Consider the following 18,658-nt stretch of genomic DNA (forward strand, 5'->3'; position numbering starts at 1 on the left):
TGGTCGCGATATCTGTGTTGATTTGACGGAGTCTTCTTCTTTGACACATTCTGGGCTAAGCTATTTGACTTTGTTCCTGGATGGGTTGTGGCTAATGCGGCTCATTGGGAGCAGGTTAAGTATGAATGTAGTTGTTAAGCGATTGGATATGGTTTCATTCCCTTTCCCTTCCCTCCACTTGGGAAATTAGATAAGGAGGTTGTTGCATCACTGAAATGGGTTCAAAAGTTTTCGATGACGCAAGACATTGGGTCACGTGCTGCTGCTCATATCCTAACTAGGATAGACTTTGTTATTGCTAAAAGAGTGGGGCCCATATTGTGTATCTCGACTCAAGATATTGGTGCTCGTGCAGCTGCTCACATCTTCAGCAGGATCGGATTCGTTATAGCTAGAGGGGCGGGGACCCAGATTGTATCTCGGCTCCCCACCAATTTCTTGTAAATTGATTGACTTTGTAGATTTTTTGATAAAATAATAATAATAATAATAATAATAATAATAATAATAATAATAATAATAATAATAATAATAATAATAATAATAATAATAATAATAATAATAATAAGAGTTGGCTCAAGTGGTTGCTTAAGGGAGGTTTCGGGTTCGAGCATCCAAATGTAGTCGGAGCTAAACACCGATGAACCGGGTAGGCATCGTAAAAAAAAAAAAAAAAAAAAAAAAGTGTTTGCATGCTATAGAATAGTATGAACTCAAATTAGAACATGATAAATACAATCGTTAAAGTATGTAAATTGGACATTTTGGTACACAAATGATGAAATGAGATCTTAATTAATTCACACTAATACCATTTTTAGCATAAGCTAGAAGTGAAAGAGGTATGCTATAAAACAAATAGACAGGCAGTAGATCCAAGCAACTTGTTTCGGAGAAAACTTTACCTAAAAATAGAACATGCTACAATCATAGTTAGCTAGCCTACAAATCTTACCAATTAGGAATATTGAAAATGAGAAAGATGATATTCATGTTTCCATTACTAAATCATTTAAAGCTTAATGTATGTCAATCCAATATTAAAGCTGCGGGGTTACATTCTTTGGTTGAGCATTACTCCGCATTGAATTTATCGCAATGATTCAATAATTCCGTATTTGAACTTAATTAAACTTATACAAAGTATGAACTTATTAGACATGAAATAAATGAAAATAAGGTAAACTAAATATACCCTAAATTTTAGGATCAAAAGTGAAAGAGAAATGCTATAAAACAAATAGGCAGGCAGTAGATCCAAGCAACTTGTTTCGGACAAAACTTCACCTAAAAATAGAACATACTACAATCATAATCAGCTTGCCTACAAATATTACCAATTACAGAAATGAGGAATATTGAAAATGAGTAAAATGATATTCATGTTTCCATTAATATATCATTTAAAGCTTTATGTATGCCAATCCAATATTAAAGCTGTGGGGTTACATTTTAGCATTATTGAATTAATCACAATGATACACGTACTTGTAATTTATCAAGAATAAAACGTACCTGTATTATGCATGGAGATTTAAAATAAAATTGTGGATAGATACGATCATACTTTTTAACACCTACCATCTCTTTAATTTTGTATTTAAAAGGAATAATGTCGAATAGTAAGGATAAAGTTGTGGAGGTTTGTGGTTTAAAATTGGAAATTTGATTCATTTATACTTACTAGATTGATTTTACAATTCATCAATATCTACAAGTGCATACAAGTATATATTTATCTGAAGAGTGAAATGTTGTAACAGGTGCAAGGGGATCAGCTCAGAAATTTACGATGCAGAGGATGTAATAAAATGAGGCAGAGAGAATTTAGGTCATTTCTCATTATTTTTCCAAGGTCTGAGAGAGCAGAATATATACAAGCTAGAGGGCAAAAAAGTAGCTAGACATTACAGCTCATTACCAGTCCATGACTATTACAAAGATTATGCAAATAACGGCTATAAACTAGAACAAAAAGACTTAAAGACCCTTGGAGCTAGACTGTTGTAGAGAAATGAGAAAGTGCAGAATCAGCATGTCCTGGCATTACCCCCCCTCAAGCTGAGAGGGAGAAGAAGATCGAACTCCAAGCTTGAGAAGCAGATCAGAGTGCTGTTTGACAGTGAGGATTTTGGTGAGAGCATCAGCAACTTGAGCATTTGAGGGAACATGTTCAGTTTGTATATCACCAGACTTGATCATGTCACGCACATAGTGACAATCTATTTCAACATGTTTGGTGCGTTCATGAAGCACCGGGTTTGCAGCAATTGCCAGAGCAGCCTGGTTGTCACACTTGAGAACAGTAGGGGCTAGAAGAGTAAGGTTTAGATCCTTCAGCAGAGCCTTAATCCAGGTCACTTCACACACTGTTAGAGCCATGGCTCTGTATTCATCTTCCGATGAAGATCTAGCAACTACAGGTTGTTTTTTTTACTTCCAAGAAATTGGGGAGTCTCCAAGAAGAATACAATAACCTGTAATTGACCTTCTGGAGAATGGACAACTAGCCCAATCACTGTCACAATAAGCTGTAAGTTGAGCAGCAGATGAAAAAGCTAGCAATATGCCTTGATTTCTGGTTCCAGCAAGATATCTTAACAGTCTCTTTGCAGCTTGCATATGTGTAGTAGTAGGAGAGTGCATAAATTGGCTGAGAACTTGGACAGTGAAAGAGATATCTGGTCGGGTTACAGTGAGATATATTAATTTCCCAAGAAGCTGTTGATATGGTGTTGGATTGTGAATAGGATCACCCTTGTCTGCACTCAACTTTAAATGAGAATCCATAGGTAATTTCAATGGTTTCACTTGCAGCATGTCGTACTCTTTCAGCAAATCTGCAGTGTACTTCCGTTGAGAAATAAACATCCCCTGATTAGACCTATCTATTTCAAGGCCAAGGAAATATCTTACATCACCCAGATCCTTCATATGAAATTGAGAAGAGAGTAGCAGCTTGACTTTTTCAATTTCTTCTATGCTGTTACCTGTTATCAGCAGATCATCTACATAAACAAGTATAGCTGTGAATTGAGATCCAATGGTCTTTGTGAATAGACTGTAATGAGAGAAACCAAATGAGAGGATTGTGTCAGATAGCTTTGAGAACCATTGCCTCGGGGCTTGTTTTAAACCATACAATGATTTTTTTAATTTGCAAACAAGTTGCCCATTTTTGCATGGAGCAGAACCATTAGAAGCCAGTTGGATTCTGCTTCCAAAACCACTGTATCCTTGAGGCATTGACATGTAAACATCCTCCATTAGATCACCATTCAAGAAGGCATTGGTCACATCCATTTGAGTGGTGTGCCAATCATACATTGCAGCCATAGCTAAAATAGCTCTCACAGTTGTCATTTTTGCCACTGGGGCAAAAGTCTCTTTGTAGTCTATCCCATATTGTTGTTTACACCCAAGAACTACAATCCTTGCTTTATGTCTTTCAATTGTGCCATCGGACTTGAACTTGGTTTTGTATATCCATTTGCAACCTATCACCTTTTTACCAGGTGGCAAAGGAATCACTTCCCATCTGTTTTTTTCGCATTGACTAAGCTCTTGATTCATGGCTTCCACCCAATGTGAATCTGTCACGACATGCTTGAAATGTATAGGATCAGCAGTATCAGAGAGAGTGGTGAGAAAGCACTGAAACTCAGGAAAGATTCCTTGCAGAGTTACATTTGCAATTTGTTTGTTGTTTTTCTTGCCTAGTTGGATATAATCCTTCATCCAGGTTGGCTCTTTTATTGGTCTTGAACTTTGTCTTGTTGATTGAGGTGGGCTAGGCTGAGAAGTTGTTTGAGGAGTTGTGTTTGTAGGTTGAGAAGAGTCAAGATCAATCTCAGTGTCATGATCTGAACAGTCAGTTCTTTCTTGATCATCATTGGCATCATTGCACTCAACAAATGAATGCTGGTTTTGAGTTGGATTTTGTGAAAAAGGTATGGGCAGAGGTTTCATGAGATGATCAATTGAGTGAAGTTGAAAAGGAAATATTGTTTCATGAAATACTACATCTCTTGAGACAAAGATTTTTTTGGATGAAAGATCAAGCAATCTGTACCCTTTCTGAGTTGCTGGATAGCCTAGAAACACACAAGGCAAACCTCTCATGTGAAACTTGTCTTTTTGAACAGAGTGAGTATATGCAAAAGCAAGGCAGCCAAACACTCTCATGTGACTGTAATCAGGAACACTTTTGAACAGTATTTCAAAAGGAGATTTGTTACTCAGAATTTCAGTTGGCAATCTATTGATTATATGAACAACAGTCATCACACACTCACCCCAAAATGACATATTCAGCCCAGCTTGAAATCTAATTGCCCTTGAAATCTCAAGTATATGCCTGTGCTTCCTTTCCACTCTTGCATTTTGCTGTGGTCTGTCAACACATGAGGTTTGATGAATAATGCCCATATTTGCAAAGAATTCTTGGCAGTGACCATCTTCAAATTCCAGAGCATTGTCTGATCTCAAGAATTTAATTTTTTTTATCAAAGTGAGTGTTTGCATAATTACTGAAGGCCTTGAACTGAGTCAATGCTTCAGACTTGTGTTGCAGCAGATATACCCATGTCATTCTGGAAAAATCATCTACCAAGGTCAAGAAATACTTGTATTTTCCCCTGGTGCACACTTTGTATGGACCCCATATATCCATGTGGACAAGTTCAAAAGGTGTCTTAGCATGTGAATTACTCAACTGATAAGGTTGTTTTGTGAATTTTGCCAAGGGGCAAGTTACACAGACTTGGCTATTCTTGGAAATTGTTTGTTTCACAGGGTCAATGTGCTTCAGTTTGCTGACTGAGGCATGCCCCAACCTGTGGTGCCAGACAGCAAATGGCACTTTTTCTGTCTTTGCTGTTACACTAAGAGAAGTGTGACTGATTCCAGCAAGATCTCTAGCATTCAAGTCACCAGTCAGTTGATTTTCATTCAACTCTTGATCAAATGGTCTGTTAATCAAGTAATACAACCCATTTTTCATCTTTCCCAGACCCTTGATTCTCTTTGTTTTTATGTCTCTGATCACACAGTGAGTCCCATAGAAAGCCACTTCACACTGAGAGTCTTTTACCAGCTTGTTTACAGACAACAAATTATGTCTGAAATTTGGAACACAGAGAACATTTCTCAGTACCAGAGAGTTGGTAAGTTCAACAGAACCCACATGAGAAATGAGAGAAGTATCTCCTGTTGGCAGATTGATTTTCAGCTTTGACTCAACTGGCAAAGGATTTGACAGTTTGTTCACAGAGGAGGTCATGTGATCTGAAGCCCCTGAGTCAATAATCCAGTCTTCAGAAATTTTTGCTGCAGACAGACAGGACACCATCCCAGAGAAATTTTCCAATTCTTCATCAGTTTCTTCTCCCTTTTGCTGTACAACAGAATTTGCTATTGAACCATGATTCAAGAGTTGATCAAACTGTTCTTGAGTCAAAGTAACAGTGCCACCAGCAGCTGTGTGAGCAACTGCTGCAACCTTAGGAGAAAATTTCATACCAGGCCATTTTTGTTCTTGAGTTTTTGATGTAAGTTTGGCAGGCATGGACTTGTGTTTGTGATGCCATTTGGGATATCCTACAACAGTCCAACACCTTTTTTGAGAATGACCCTTCCCACCACATGCTCCACAAGTCAGATTTTTTTCATTTCCCTGACCAAACTGTGAAGACTGCTGCTTGCTATACATAGCAGAACTTCCTGGTTCAATACCAGCAAACTCAAGCACATCCCTTTGACTTTCTTCTTGTTGCAACATTGAGCAAGCAGACTCAACAGTAGGAAGAGGAGTTTGCATCAAAATTTGACTTCTTATGGAACTATAATTATCATCTAGGCCATTTAAAAATTGGAACAGTCTACTCTCTTCTTGATATTTAGAAATTGTATTCAACAAATTCCTCACTTCAGCTGAACTTTCAGACACAGTAGGAAGTATATTCATGGCATCCAGTTCTTCCCACAAACTTGACAAACTAGTGTAATACACATTCACAGAATCATGTTGCTGCTTAAGACTGTAAATATCTTTGTTCAGTTTATACTTTCTAGATCCACTTTCCATTGAAAAACGTTTTTCAAGTTGTATCCATGTTTCTCTAGCAGTATTAATATAAAGAACAGATTTTTTTATTGTGTCTGACAAGCAAGAGTGAATCCAGGAAATTACCATAGAGTTGCATGTATCCCACTGCTCCAATTTTGCTGCATCAGTGTATGCAGATCTGAGCACAGTGCCAGCAACGAAACCAAGCATTCTCTTTGAGGAGAGAGAAATTTCCATCGACCTTCTCCACGACCTGTAATCAGCAGCTCCTGTGAGCTTATCAACAGAAATGGAGTAAGATCCATCATTTGGATGCAGATACAAAGGGCTAGTAGTGTCTGCTGCCATGATGGAGAAATAAAGACACAATTTTTCAGGTTGGAAATCACTCAGTAAAACACAGGAGCAATAAAGAGAAGATTTTTATGAATATTATCAAATGAGAAAATCAATGACCACAGAAACATAACAAAGGTTGAGTTCTTCAATCCCGATGTCACACCTATGGCTCTGATACCATGAAGAGTGAAATATTGCAACAGGTGCAAGGGGATCAGCTCAGAAATTTACGATGGAGAGGATGTAATAAAATGAGGCAGAGAGGCAGAGAGAATTTAGGTCATTTCTCATTATATGTCCAAGGTCTGAGAGAGCAGAATATATACAAGCTAGAGGACAAAAAAGTAGCTAGACATTACAGCTCATTACCAGTCCATGACTATTACAAAGATTATGCAAATAACGGCTATAAACTAGAACAAAAAGACTTAAAGACCCTTGGAGCTAGACTGATGTAGAGAAATGAGAAAGTGCAGAATCAGCATGTCCTGGCATTATTATCTGTATATCAATTAGTTGTTGGTGTAGTGGTAATTTAGACTACACTTGGTAGGGAGGATTCATTTTCGATCCCCCACAACAACAATCGGGAGAGGACTAGAACATAACCACCCAGAATTAATCCTCGAATCCTGATTAGCCCAAAAGGTGAATTGGGTGGAACACCAAAAAAAATATATATATATTTATCCATATTATAAATAGTATACAGAGTATGTAATCATCTAAATTCCAGAGTAGCATTTTGTCAATTTATTTACGGAATAATAAAAGAGAAATATAATAATCCATAGAATTATATTTACTCATTTCATCTAAGAATTTTTCCAAATTCATCACAAATTGAATATAATGTCAAGATGATTTACTCGAAGTTTTCTTGGTGTTTGAATGTAAATAATGATTAAAAGAATTTCATATATTTAATTAGATGATGATCATACTTATTGCGCAATCGTTTTATAATGCATCACAATAAGTGTAAGACGTTTGCTTTAAAATAATACTATATACGAGTATATTATAGAAGTCAATAATATAATTTTAAGATGATCTCAACTTGGCTACGAATATGCTAATATTCTGTAAATTTATATATTCTTGTTGGCTTTTACTAAGAGCAGACAGTTGCCACAAAGAACAATCAAAGTCCATTTGGTTGATTCTCTGAAGCCAAATTGTCCCATGATTTTATCATTTGGAGTACAAATGTACAATGTACGGCCTGTTCACATTTATTGAATTGAGCTGAATTGAACTGATTGGAGCTGCATTGAACTGATTGGAGCTGAATTGAACAGAACTGAACTAAATAGAGTTGAAATGAATATTTTATGAGAGAAGGAAATTAGGAGTTGAACTGAATTGAAGTGAAATAAAGCTGAAATGAATAGACCCTTAGTTTTAATTGAATATAATACTTATTCCTTTTTTTTTCTTTGATGGAATTTTTTGATTCCTTATTTGTATGATTGTATTGTTCTTCTATTGAGTAATAATTGACACTTTCTTGACCATATTTTAAAGTTGGACTCCAGAAGTATACAAGCATAAACTACTACCAATTGTGTTGACATTCTTGACAAATCCTATGCTCTTATAATTAATTACAGTAAATTTGTCATTTGTTTAACGACTAAATAAATTTTGTTTTTCTTTGAAGTACAAGGATATACTACTATAACTTGTAGTTTGATGTGATGAGCAATCTCAAATAAGAAAGGATTAAGAGGTGATTAATATGGGCTGTAGATGGCTTGTAGCAGAATGCTGTCTGTTAATGTGGGCTGCAGACGTCAATGATACATGTGGATTGGGCTCAATCATTGACGCCCATATCATCATATACTAATATCAGTGCATTCACTATGTTTTCTTGAATTATTTCCTCCGTTAAATATTAATTGCAACAAAGGGGTATTATTTACGAAATATAAAATATTCCTTTATTGCAATAAATATTTAACGGAGGAAGTATTATTTTTTGTCGTTCTTATTTTTTTGCTCCATAGATACTACTGAAGTACGAAGTATTAATTTTTGGTTGAATAAAATGATAATAAAGAAAAATAATGAGATAAAATTAAATGAACAAACTAAAAAAGAAAATTAGGACAAAAGACAAAGAGAGTAATATTGTTAATATAAGTTGAAAAGTCAATCAATGTCATAATCAAATATCAATCATAAATTATCAGCACCTGACTATAAAGAACGACTAAAATAGTCAAATCATTAGCAGTTATCAAAATATTATAATTATCGAGAACCTATAATGACTAGGAAATACCTCTTATAGAACTATAGAAGGGCTTTCTAATGATTTTTCTTTTTTTTTATCTAACCTCTAAAAAAAATGACTAGAAAATTAAAGGAGGAGTAAATATATACATATATTTTCAAATAATTAACCAATGTAATGGAGCCAGCCTGCTTATAACTAGTATAGTCTATAGTAGTATGACTAGTATCAAAAGTTGATGAAGAAGGCAACTTAAAGACTTGATGAAGTCAATTAGTTAAAGAAAGAAAGAACAATGTGTTATGTGTCACAATGTCACAACTCACAAACTACAAAAGTCAACAATATTTTTAGAGCAATAGTCAACAAAATATTTGGTGTTCCTAATTGCCAGCTTATTTATGAGCATGAAATGATGGGACTATATTTGCTTGGAAGAAAAGGTTACAGTTGCGTTACTGCTGCGGCGCCGGCATTTTATATAATTGTTTGGGTAATATCATATCCTGCTGGTTATATATTATTCCCTATAAACTCTACCTATTAATTGCAAAATGTAAATCATTCAAGAAAATTAAGTTATTATTGAATGGGAAAGCTACACCACACAATATTCCCCTTATCTTAGGGAATTTCAGTCAACAAATACTAGTATGTTCTACTATTGAGACATCATAATAGAGTTATACTAGTAACAAGAGGTTGAGATCAAATGCCAAAAAAAATTGCTATAGGGAAAGAGAATGTGAGAATTTTAGTTACTCTTGAGAACTATAAGGAGCTATTGAAACCAATACTCCAATAGGTATAAGTTAGGATCGATATACATGGAGTTTAACAAAAACTTTTGTATACACCCGGTTTACACTAATTTTACTGTACATCGAGCAGTATAAGGGTAACTTTTATCTAATTTTAGGGTAACTTTTAACATAATACAATAATTATATAAATAGTCAATAAGAAAAGTTTGATAATGGTAATTTAATTACATTTAATCACAAATAATTGATTTTTAGTCATTTAAAATGTGATTCTTTACTAATAATTTTTATTTGTATTGGATTACTTTTATACATATTAGGGTAACTTTTATTTATTTTAGGGGTAACTTTTGATCAATCTAGTCTATCTTTATAGTGGATGTACAATAATTATTGCACACCCGATTTTTTTAAAGTTTGTGGGAGTTTAATTGGACATCACTCTTGCCAGATATGGTGAATGACTCAAAATAATATCCCAATAATAATTTTGTATGAGTAGATGAAAGAGTGAGGGATAACTCATCAAGTGGTTAAATTGACTCTCTATTTCAGGTGATCCTTGAATTGACTCTCTGGAGAAAGAAGAGAGATGTTTCCACATTATAAGGCAGAAGAGTTTATTCTATTATCATCGGTTAACTTTACTATGAAACCTCCTCTGACATTTTTTGTGGACCAAACTCCTCCTCCTTGTTTATGTTGCAGAGGCCCATAGATACAAAAACCTCTACTTTTACTCTCACAAATAATATTTTGACTCTACCATTATATTATATTATCGTTGATCTATTAGGAAGCTGATAACAATTCTAACACATATTCTTAGGTGCACACTCATGCACCTAAAAATAGGTGTAACAACAACACAATATGAACATTAGCTTTTCAGAAAGTGAACATTAGGTTTCTTCCCTTTATTTTTCTCCTTCATTTTTTTATTTTCTCTCTCCTCTGTTTTTTTTAAAAATTTTCCCCCTTTTTTACACTTTTTTGATTGAATTTGTTTCTTACAACATGAAAGTAGTTATTAAGTATGAATTTTTGTGTGAATTTTGATTTTGTGCCTTAATTTCGATTGATTAAGGTATATATGAATTTGAATTTACAAATTATACTCTATTTTTTCTCCTTCCTTCTTTAATTCCTTTTTCCTCTGTTTTTTTTTTTTTTTCTATTTTTCTCGTTTTTTCGATTTAACGATTGAATATGTTACTTACAATATGGAATTGGTTGTTTATTTGATTTTTTGAATTCATATGAATTTTTTTTTAGCTTTGATCAATTTCATTTGTGTATGAATTTCATTTGATTTTATGCATTTTTTTATCAGTGAACATAATCATGCAAAATATGAACATATGCATAGGTTCCCTTAAATGTGAACATTAGCTTTTCAGAAAGTGAACATAAGCATAAAACATATGAACATATGCATTTAAGAAAGTAAACATAACAATTCAAAATATGAACGTAAGCATTGGTTTCCTTAAAGTGAATATAACCATTTAAAAGGTGAACATATGCGTAAAAAATATGATCATATGCATTTAAGAGAGAGAAGATATGCATAAACAGACTTAATGAGAACACCAAATATTTACTATGAATATTTACATTATGAACATATAAAATATTATTATGAATATAAGGCATTTTATTATGAACATAAAAAATTGAAGAAATAAAAATAATATGATTATGAAACATATGCATCATAATTCATAAGTATTAAAAATATGAACATATGAATTCAAAATATGAACATATGCATTGGTTTATTTTTGAATGCGTATGAACATAATTAAGCATTTCAGAAGGTGAACATATACATAAAAAAATATGAACATATGAATTTAGAAAGTGAATATAAGCATTTCAGAAAGTTTACAAATGGATTCAAAATATGAACATAAGAATTCAAAATATAAACATATGCATTTCGAAATGTGAACATAAAATATCCGTTTGATTTCACTAATTTTTTTGACAATTCCAGTAATAAATTTCGAACAATATTCAAATAAAATTAAGTGATAATCATATAAATTCAAATAAAATTAAGTGAAATTTACATAAAATTGCCTTTTTGGGGAGGATCCTTTTGATTTTGCATCTCTTTCCTAATGTCCATTGAAGTTTTTGCAGTTTTTTAGTGAAAGAATGAAATAGAGGAGAGAGAAAGTGAAAAAGAGGAGAGAGAAAATCATATAGAAGAAGAAGATTTTTGAGTTTGGAAATGACGTTACATTTATTAGGTGTGGGTGGGTTTATTGGGTGTGGGTGGGTGTATTGCAGTTTTCGTGTTTTTTAGTTTTAGGGCTTTTGTTAATTGGGTTATGTGTAATTAGGCTTTTGAGCTACGTTGTTACACCTATTTAAAGACTAATTGCAATTCTAATGTTCATGTGTCTTGATAATGAGTAAGCATGTTTTTTTTTTTTTTTTTTTAGCAAGCATGGGTTTATACTTATGTAAGCAAGTCCAATTTGCAACATTATGTCCAGCTGCTATATATATACGGCCCAGATAATCCACACATATTGTGCAGCCCATAATGCTTAACACAGCCCATAATGACCAAACTAGCCCAAAAATTAACCACAAAACTACTTCCAGTTGCACCATAATACCATATTTATTTTGGCTACAGTTCACAAATTCTCTTTGACCTTCTTTGATTAATTAGATATTCATCGTTGAGCTTGTAAAAAAAAAAAAAAAAAAAAAAAGAAGGTTAACAATATAAGTTACTCATAGTCAAAATTATACATTCATGTAAACGTCCTAAGTCAACAACGCACAATGAAAAACAGTCGATTAAATAAATTACTTCATAAGTACCGACTTGCATTCGATTATGTTAGGACTAAATTAGGGTTCCATTGGCCATATTATTTAGGGAAAAAATGGCTATAACAGCACTAAGTATGGCCAAATTAAAGAGCATGCAACATCACCACCTAATACAAGTGTAAGTACGTAACACCAGAAACATATTAGCGATTCCAAGCAAAATAACAAAATAACTATAGATTGTACTCCCTTCGTCCCTTAATTAGATTTTTACTTCTCTCTATTATGTGAGGAATAAATACTAAAAGTAGGAATCTAATTAAGGGACGGAATGGAGTAATGTTTGGTTTGAAATTAGTAAAAACGTGAACTAAATTCCTCTTTGTTTGTTTTCAAAAAAAAAAAAAATCCTCTTTGTTTGGAATGGAAGAGCATCTTTAGCTTCCATTTGTAGAATACATAGGATAGTATTTTCTCCCAAATTGACAATTATTTATTTTTATTTTATTTTGCTTGTGTAGAGCTTAGATTGTTCTGTATAGTGGCATTAAGAAATTATAAAATTTCATCCATGCTGTGTAACTTGACTTATGGATAAGCATAAGTTTTTTATTTGAAAGATATATGAGCTTAAGTTTTTGTTTATCATTAAAGTTTTGTTTTGTTCAACTCATAAAAAAATAATTCTGGATAAGCTATTATGTACTAAATTAAATTTAAATAATCTAAAATGATTTCACAAATACTTATGTGTAGCTTATGTGATCATTCTGTCATTGAGCAAGACGCTAGTTTATTAGTGTTATAGGGGATACTTGGTTAGCGTTACATGGATTTTTCTAGTCAGTGTTATAGGATTTACTCGATCAGTGTTACATGGGTTTCTTTGTTAATTTACAAGCATGTGACCAACTACACACAAAACACGCTATAATTATTTTAGCCAGGTTTTTTTAGGTTTTGTCAAGAGAGTAGTTACAAGGCAAATGATATAGGTGAACTTTGATTTCAGATATTTAGTACCACCCCTTTAATTCACCCAAATAAATTAATTAATCATTCACAATGATTTTAGCTAGTTAAAATAATATTCCGTACTAAGTAGTTCAAATTAATCATTAATAAAAATGAATAAAAAATCAATTCAAAAGATTTTAATTTAATCTGGAAATAGAAGTACCTACTAGGCAGAGTGTCAGGTTGTTTATTAAGGAACCTACCTTGGTAGATACTCTATATAGCTTTTTAAATAAAAACAGAAATATTAGGATATTCTTAAACTGAACTTGTCCCCATCTAATGAATTAATTAATCAAGTCAATGTTGTGTTGAAAAACTAAAATTGTAGTATTCCCTCCAAAAATATTCTCTCTTCCTTTCTAAGGTTCCTTATTTCCAGCAATCCAGCATAGAGTCATCCATAATTATACGTAGTACATGTTTTTGCCGGGAAAACTCTAGAGCATTTATGATATGTTTTGCATATTTATAATTCATTTTGTATATAAAAAATTAATAGAAAAATAATATAGAGAATTCCCTAATTTACGAGGAAAAAAAAATCCCTAGTTTAGATTATGTTTTGCATAGATAAAATACTACAACACACAAACCGGCTAAACTCAAAAACTCACGTAGTAACTATAGTCTATGTACAAGATAAGTTACCTTATTTCCACATTGTTTAGTTACATGTCATGAACACATTCATACACTCTTAGCTAATTAGCTATCATCATAATCATTTCAATCTTATATGTCCTATATTCCTTATAGCAAAACATTTAAAAATACTTTCTTTTTTTTAATAAACAATGAAACATTATAATTTATACTCCATATTATGAATTAGAATGAACTAGGTTAGAACCCGTGCGATGCACGGTTTATATAAAATTTATTTTTATACCTAATATTTTGGCAAGATGATAGTGTTGAGAGGCTACTAATAGGAATCTCCAAATAGCTCGAGAACTACATGATACATTTACTCCTTTTGTGTCTAAGAACCCGAGGGAAGCGTTCTTAAACTATAGGGACATCGATATTGGGACGAACAAGGATGGAAGTTTGGTTTTTGCCTTGGACTATTTTAAGGATAATTTGAAGAGATTGTTGCAAGTCAAGGCCAAGGTTGATCCAAGCAATTTCTTCAGATATGAACAAAGTATACCAGTTTATCCTAAGAAACAATAATAAAGATTATGTCATGTTGAAAGAAATAAAATTAGTATGTAGTAGAAAATTAAATTTACAATGCATGATGATGTAACACATTTTTCAATAGTTAAGGATCGTAGGAAAATAAAACTGCTTTCTCAATCAAATAAACAGATAATAATATAGGCAGATTATACTGAGTGAAATGATATGTAAATTTTGAATTTTGTGTATGTAATGACCTGGGACAAAGAAAAGATTGAAAATTATCAGGCATTATTAAAAACAATAAACGTTTAATTTTATAATAAATTCTCAAATTCATAATTTTTTTTACATATATTTTTTAATATTCATAATTTTCAAGAGAATATATTTACAAGTATACAACAAGCTCTTGGAAATTAATAAATAAATAAATAAATGGATTTTTTGTGAAAAACTACCTTTTATATACAACTTTTTGTGAAAAACTACCTTTTAAAAAAATTGTTGTAAATGACTATCTATTTAAAAAAAATGTTGTAAGGGACTACCACTTGCCGGAATCTAGCCGTTGACTCACTTTTCCGACGTTGACCACCCACGTTCCGGTCACATGACCTTTAATTTTTTTTTTCTTTTTTTTTCTATGCATGCACCACCAGCATTGCCGACTTGCCGTCATCTTCTCCACCACCCAACCACCGCACCACCTCAACCCACCACAAAACTCCTTTATAGCCACCGTCACGCATCCCAAAACCAACCCAACCCCACTTGAAACTGCCTCCACCCCGTCGAATCCAACACAAACCCTCAATCGATCCGCAATTCGTGACCTCAAACAACAACATCAATAACGAACTTTCTCAGATCAATTGAGGAAAGGAAGGGAAGGGTTCTGGTTTTCAATTCGAGGGGGTTTTGTTGAAGTTCGATCTTCGAATCGAATTGCGTACCCAACTTCTTCCCCAAGTCGGACCCCCGTTTCTTGGGCGACGCAACGTGCGATGGAGATGGTGGCGTCACGGCGAGGTTGTGTGACGCAAATGGTGCCGAATTCGGCAAAACCATGTCGGAAGAAGAGGATTTGGGAAGGTTGGGTACTTTTGCCGGAACTAGTTTTTCCGATTATGACAATGACGAGTTTATTCTTGACTATTTCAACAATTTTGTCTTCGAATTGAAGAATTGGGAACTTGTCCGTTGGATTGGAGTTGAGTAAGTAGTGGCTGTGCCGCCGTTAGATGGAGTATTTGGGCAGGACTGGGGTGGAGGTGATGGCGAGGGGGTAGGAGTGGTCGAAAACTAGAAAAGGGAGGAGGAGGAGAGGGTGGGGGTGGTTGAAAACGGGGGAAAGGCCGCCACGTGGTCTAGTCAACGCCGGAAAAGTGAGTCAACGGCCACATTCCGACAAGTGGTAGTCCCTTACAACATTTTTTTAAAAAGAGGTAGTCATTTACAACATTTTTTTAAAAGGTAATTTTTCACAAAAAGTTGTATATAAAAGGTAGTTTTTCACAAAAAATCCTAAATAAATATGTAAAATTAATAATTTTGCGAGCAGCTAATAACAACAGTTGATATAATTTAATTATTAACTTGTATTTACCCATTAAATTACAGAGGAAAAAATTACGAATCATTATAAACATGTGTTGACAAACGTAATAATAGAAATGTATCAACTGAAAAAAAAAAAAAATAGAGGAAGTATATATTTGTTTCGAATATTATTTATTGTTTTTCTAATTTTTTTTTTAAAAATAAAGTTCCCATTTTTTTTTCTAGATCTAATGGGGTTCAATTGAACCCCATGAATCCCCGCTTGATCCTCCCTTGCCTATATAATAGTTTGGAACTTTGGACTATTCAAAACCTCTTTAAATCCCTATTTAATTCCTATATCCTACTCCGAAAAAATACGGAATACTTTGTAATAAACAAGCTTGTACAGATCACATCAAATCATATACGTAGTACATTTTATTGGCATGCACAATTCATATACATTGATGACTTGCTGTGATGTGGATGATTAGTGTTTATAATATACAATTATACACACCTTGCTAAATGTATCAGATTGACAGTAGATAGTTGGAACATCTTTATTAAGGATTAATAAAAAATTATAAATCTGCATCGCATTTATTTAATTTAATCAATTATATCTATCGAGCATCTTCACTAGGACCACCAGTTCAAATTAAGTAACTAACATAAATCATCCAATACGAGCTCCATTATTAATATCTTCAACATTACAATTAATTATATTGTGTAAAATAGATCTAACAAGTTAATAAAGTGGAATGAAGCAGGAAACAAAAGAAACCAAAAAAACATACTCCAATATATAACAATAAAATGAAGGCCTCAAATATTATTCTTATTTTACTTGTATTCATTTTTTTTTGGCTACAATGTCAAAGCTTCATATTCAAACATTGATGATTTTCTTGACTGCCTTCACTATTCATCGATCTCAAACCCATCATTTCCAATCTCTAACGCGATCTACACTCGTAGCAACCCTTCCTTCTTAAAAGTTCTTCAAGCCTACATCCATGAGAGTAGGTTTAACACATCATCAACCCCGAAACCTCTAGCCATAGTCACGGCCTTGGATGTATCACACGTCCAAGCAACCGTGATTTGTGCAAAAGAAAATGACGTACAAATTAGGATTAGAAGTGGAGGCCATGATAATGAAGGCCTCTCATACGTTGCACATGTTCCTTTTGTTATCCTAGACATGTTCAACCTTCGATCCATTGATATCGACATACCAAGTGAGACTGCTTGGGTTGAGGCCGGAGCTACTATTGGTGAGCTTTATTATAAGATAGGCAATACGAGTAAGATCCATGGCTTCCCTGCAGGATTATGCTTTACTGTTGGCGCCGGAGGCCATTTTAGTGGGGGTGGCTATGGTAACATGTTACGAAAATATGGCTTATCTATCGATAACATTGTCAATGCACTAGTTGTCGATGTAAATGGTAGAATTTTGAACCGCGAAAGTATGGGTGAAGATCTTTTTTGGGCTATTACGGGTGGTGGTGCAGCAAGCTTTTGTGTTGTTATATCATGGAAAATCAAATTAGTACGTGTACCTAAAGTTGTAACGTTTTTCGATGTTGCAAGGACTTTAGAGGAAGGTGTTACTGATATTGTTATTCAATGGCAACAAGTATCTTCTACAATTAACAAAAAGCTTTTCATTCGAATGCAACCAATGGTATCGAAACAAGGAGGGAACACAACAATACGAATTTCGTTTCTAGGACTATATCTTGGACGTGCCAAATCCCTTGTTACATTAATAAACAAGGAATTTCCTCTTTTAAGGTTACAAAAACAAGATCTTAATGAAATGTCATGGGTAGAATCAACTGTATCTTATTATATTGGCAACGGAAATCCTCTTGAGGTGCTATTGCAACGAACACCTTCACCGCCCCACTCGTATTGGAAACACAAGTCCGATTATGTAAATTCGCCTATTCCAAGGGAAGGCTTGGAGAAGATATGGAAAAAGATGATCCAGTTAGAAAATCATGTAATTATTCTTCAATGGAATCCTTATGGTGGAAGGATGAGCGAGATTAAAGAGAATGCAACCGCGTTTCCTCATAGATCAGGGTACATATTTAAGATGCAATACCTAGTAACATGGAAAGATGATAGTGTTGAGGCTACAAGTAGGAATATCGAAGCCATTCGAGATCTTCATGCTACATTTACTCCTTATGTGTCTAACCCAAGGGTAGCGTACTGGAATTATAGGGATATCGATGTTGGGACGAACGAAAATGGGAGCTTAGATTTTGCTATGGAGTTTTTTAAGGACAATGTTAAGAGATTGTTGCATGTTAAGGCTAAGGTTGATCCTCATAATTTTTTCAGGTATGAACAAAGTATTCCAGTTATAGTTAGCTAGATGAATTAGAAAGATTTAACATATTGAATATCATACTTTATATTCATTGTTTTATTTAATTGATTATTTATGTAACATGTGGTCTGTGTTTGCGTGCAACATGTTGCACTAATAAAACCAATTGATAATGCCCGGATAAACATCATTGTTAGTATAAGTAGACAAGTAGTATCTTATTATTTATGGATTTATCTAATAAATATTTGACATCAAAATTAAAGGCCCAAATTAGTCAATACCAAACTTTATACTTCGTATATAGCTATTCAAAAGTCTGCCCATGATTTTTGGATTCCTTAAACATTGATAAATTGATCTTCACCAAAAAAAAAAAAAAAAAAAAAAAAAAAAAAAAACAAGGG

General features: G+C 33.5%; 1 protein-coding gene across 1 annotated transcript; it reads left to right on the plus strand.

Moving 5' to 3' along the window:
- The first annotated feature begins 15,422 nt into the window (after positions 1 to 15,422).
- On the plus strand, positions 15,423 to 18,296 carry LOC110684514 (berberine bridge enzyme-like 3). Its single transcript, XM_021860971.1, has 2 exons — positions 15,423 to 15,571; positions 16,727 to 18,296. Exons 1-2 carry the CDS (start codon positions 15,423 to 15,425, stop codon positions 18,294 to 18,296), a joined length of 1,719 nt encoding a protein of 572 aa, XP_021716663.1.
- Positions 18,297 to 18,658: the final 362 nt, after the last annotated feature.

This window comes from Chenopodium quinoa, unplaced genomic scaffold (assembly GCF_001683475.1).
Source record: "Chenopodium quinoa cultivar QQ74 unplaced genomic scaffold, ASM168347v1, whole genome shotgun sequence".
NCBI classification, from domain to species: Eukaryota; Viridiplantae; Streptophyta; class Magnoliopsida; order Caryophyllales; family Amaranthaceae; genus Chenopodium; species Chenopodium quinoa.

Bases quoted from the DNA above. Each gene is read 5' to 3' on its own strand.
- LOC110684514 (XM_021860971.1), top strand. From the start codon at position 15,423: ATGTCGGAAGAAGAGGATTTGGGAAGGTTGGGTACTTTTGCCGGAACT. The intron at 15,572-16,726 runs GTAAGTAGTGGC...AATAAAATGAAG, and splicing joins GTCCGTTGGATTGGAGTTGA to GCCTCAAATATTATTCTTAT.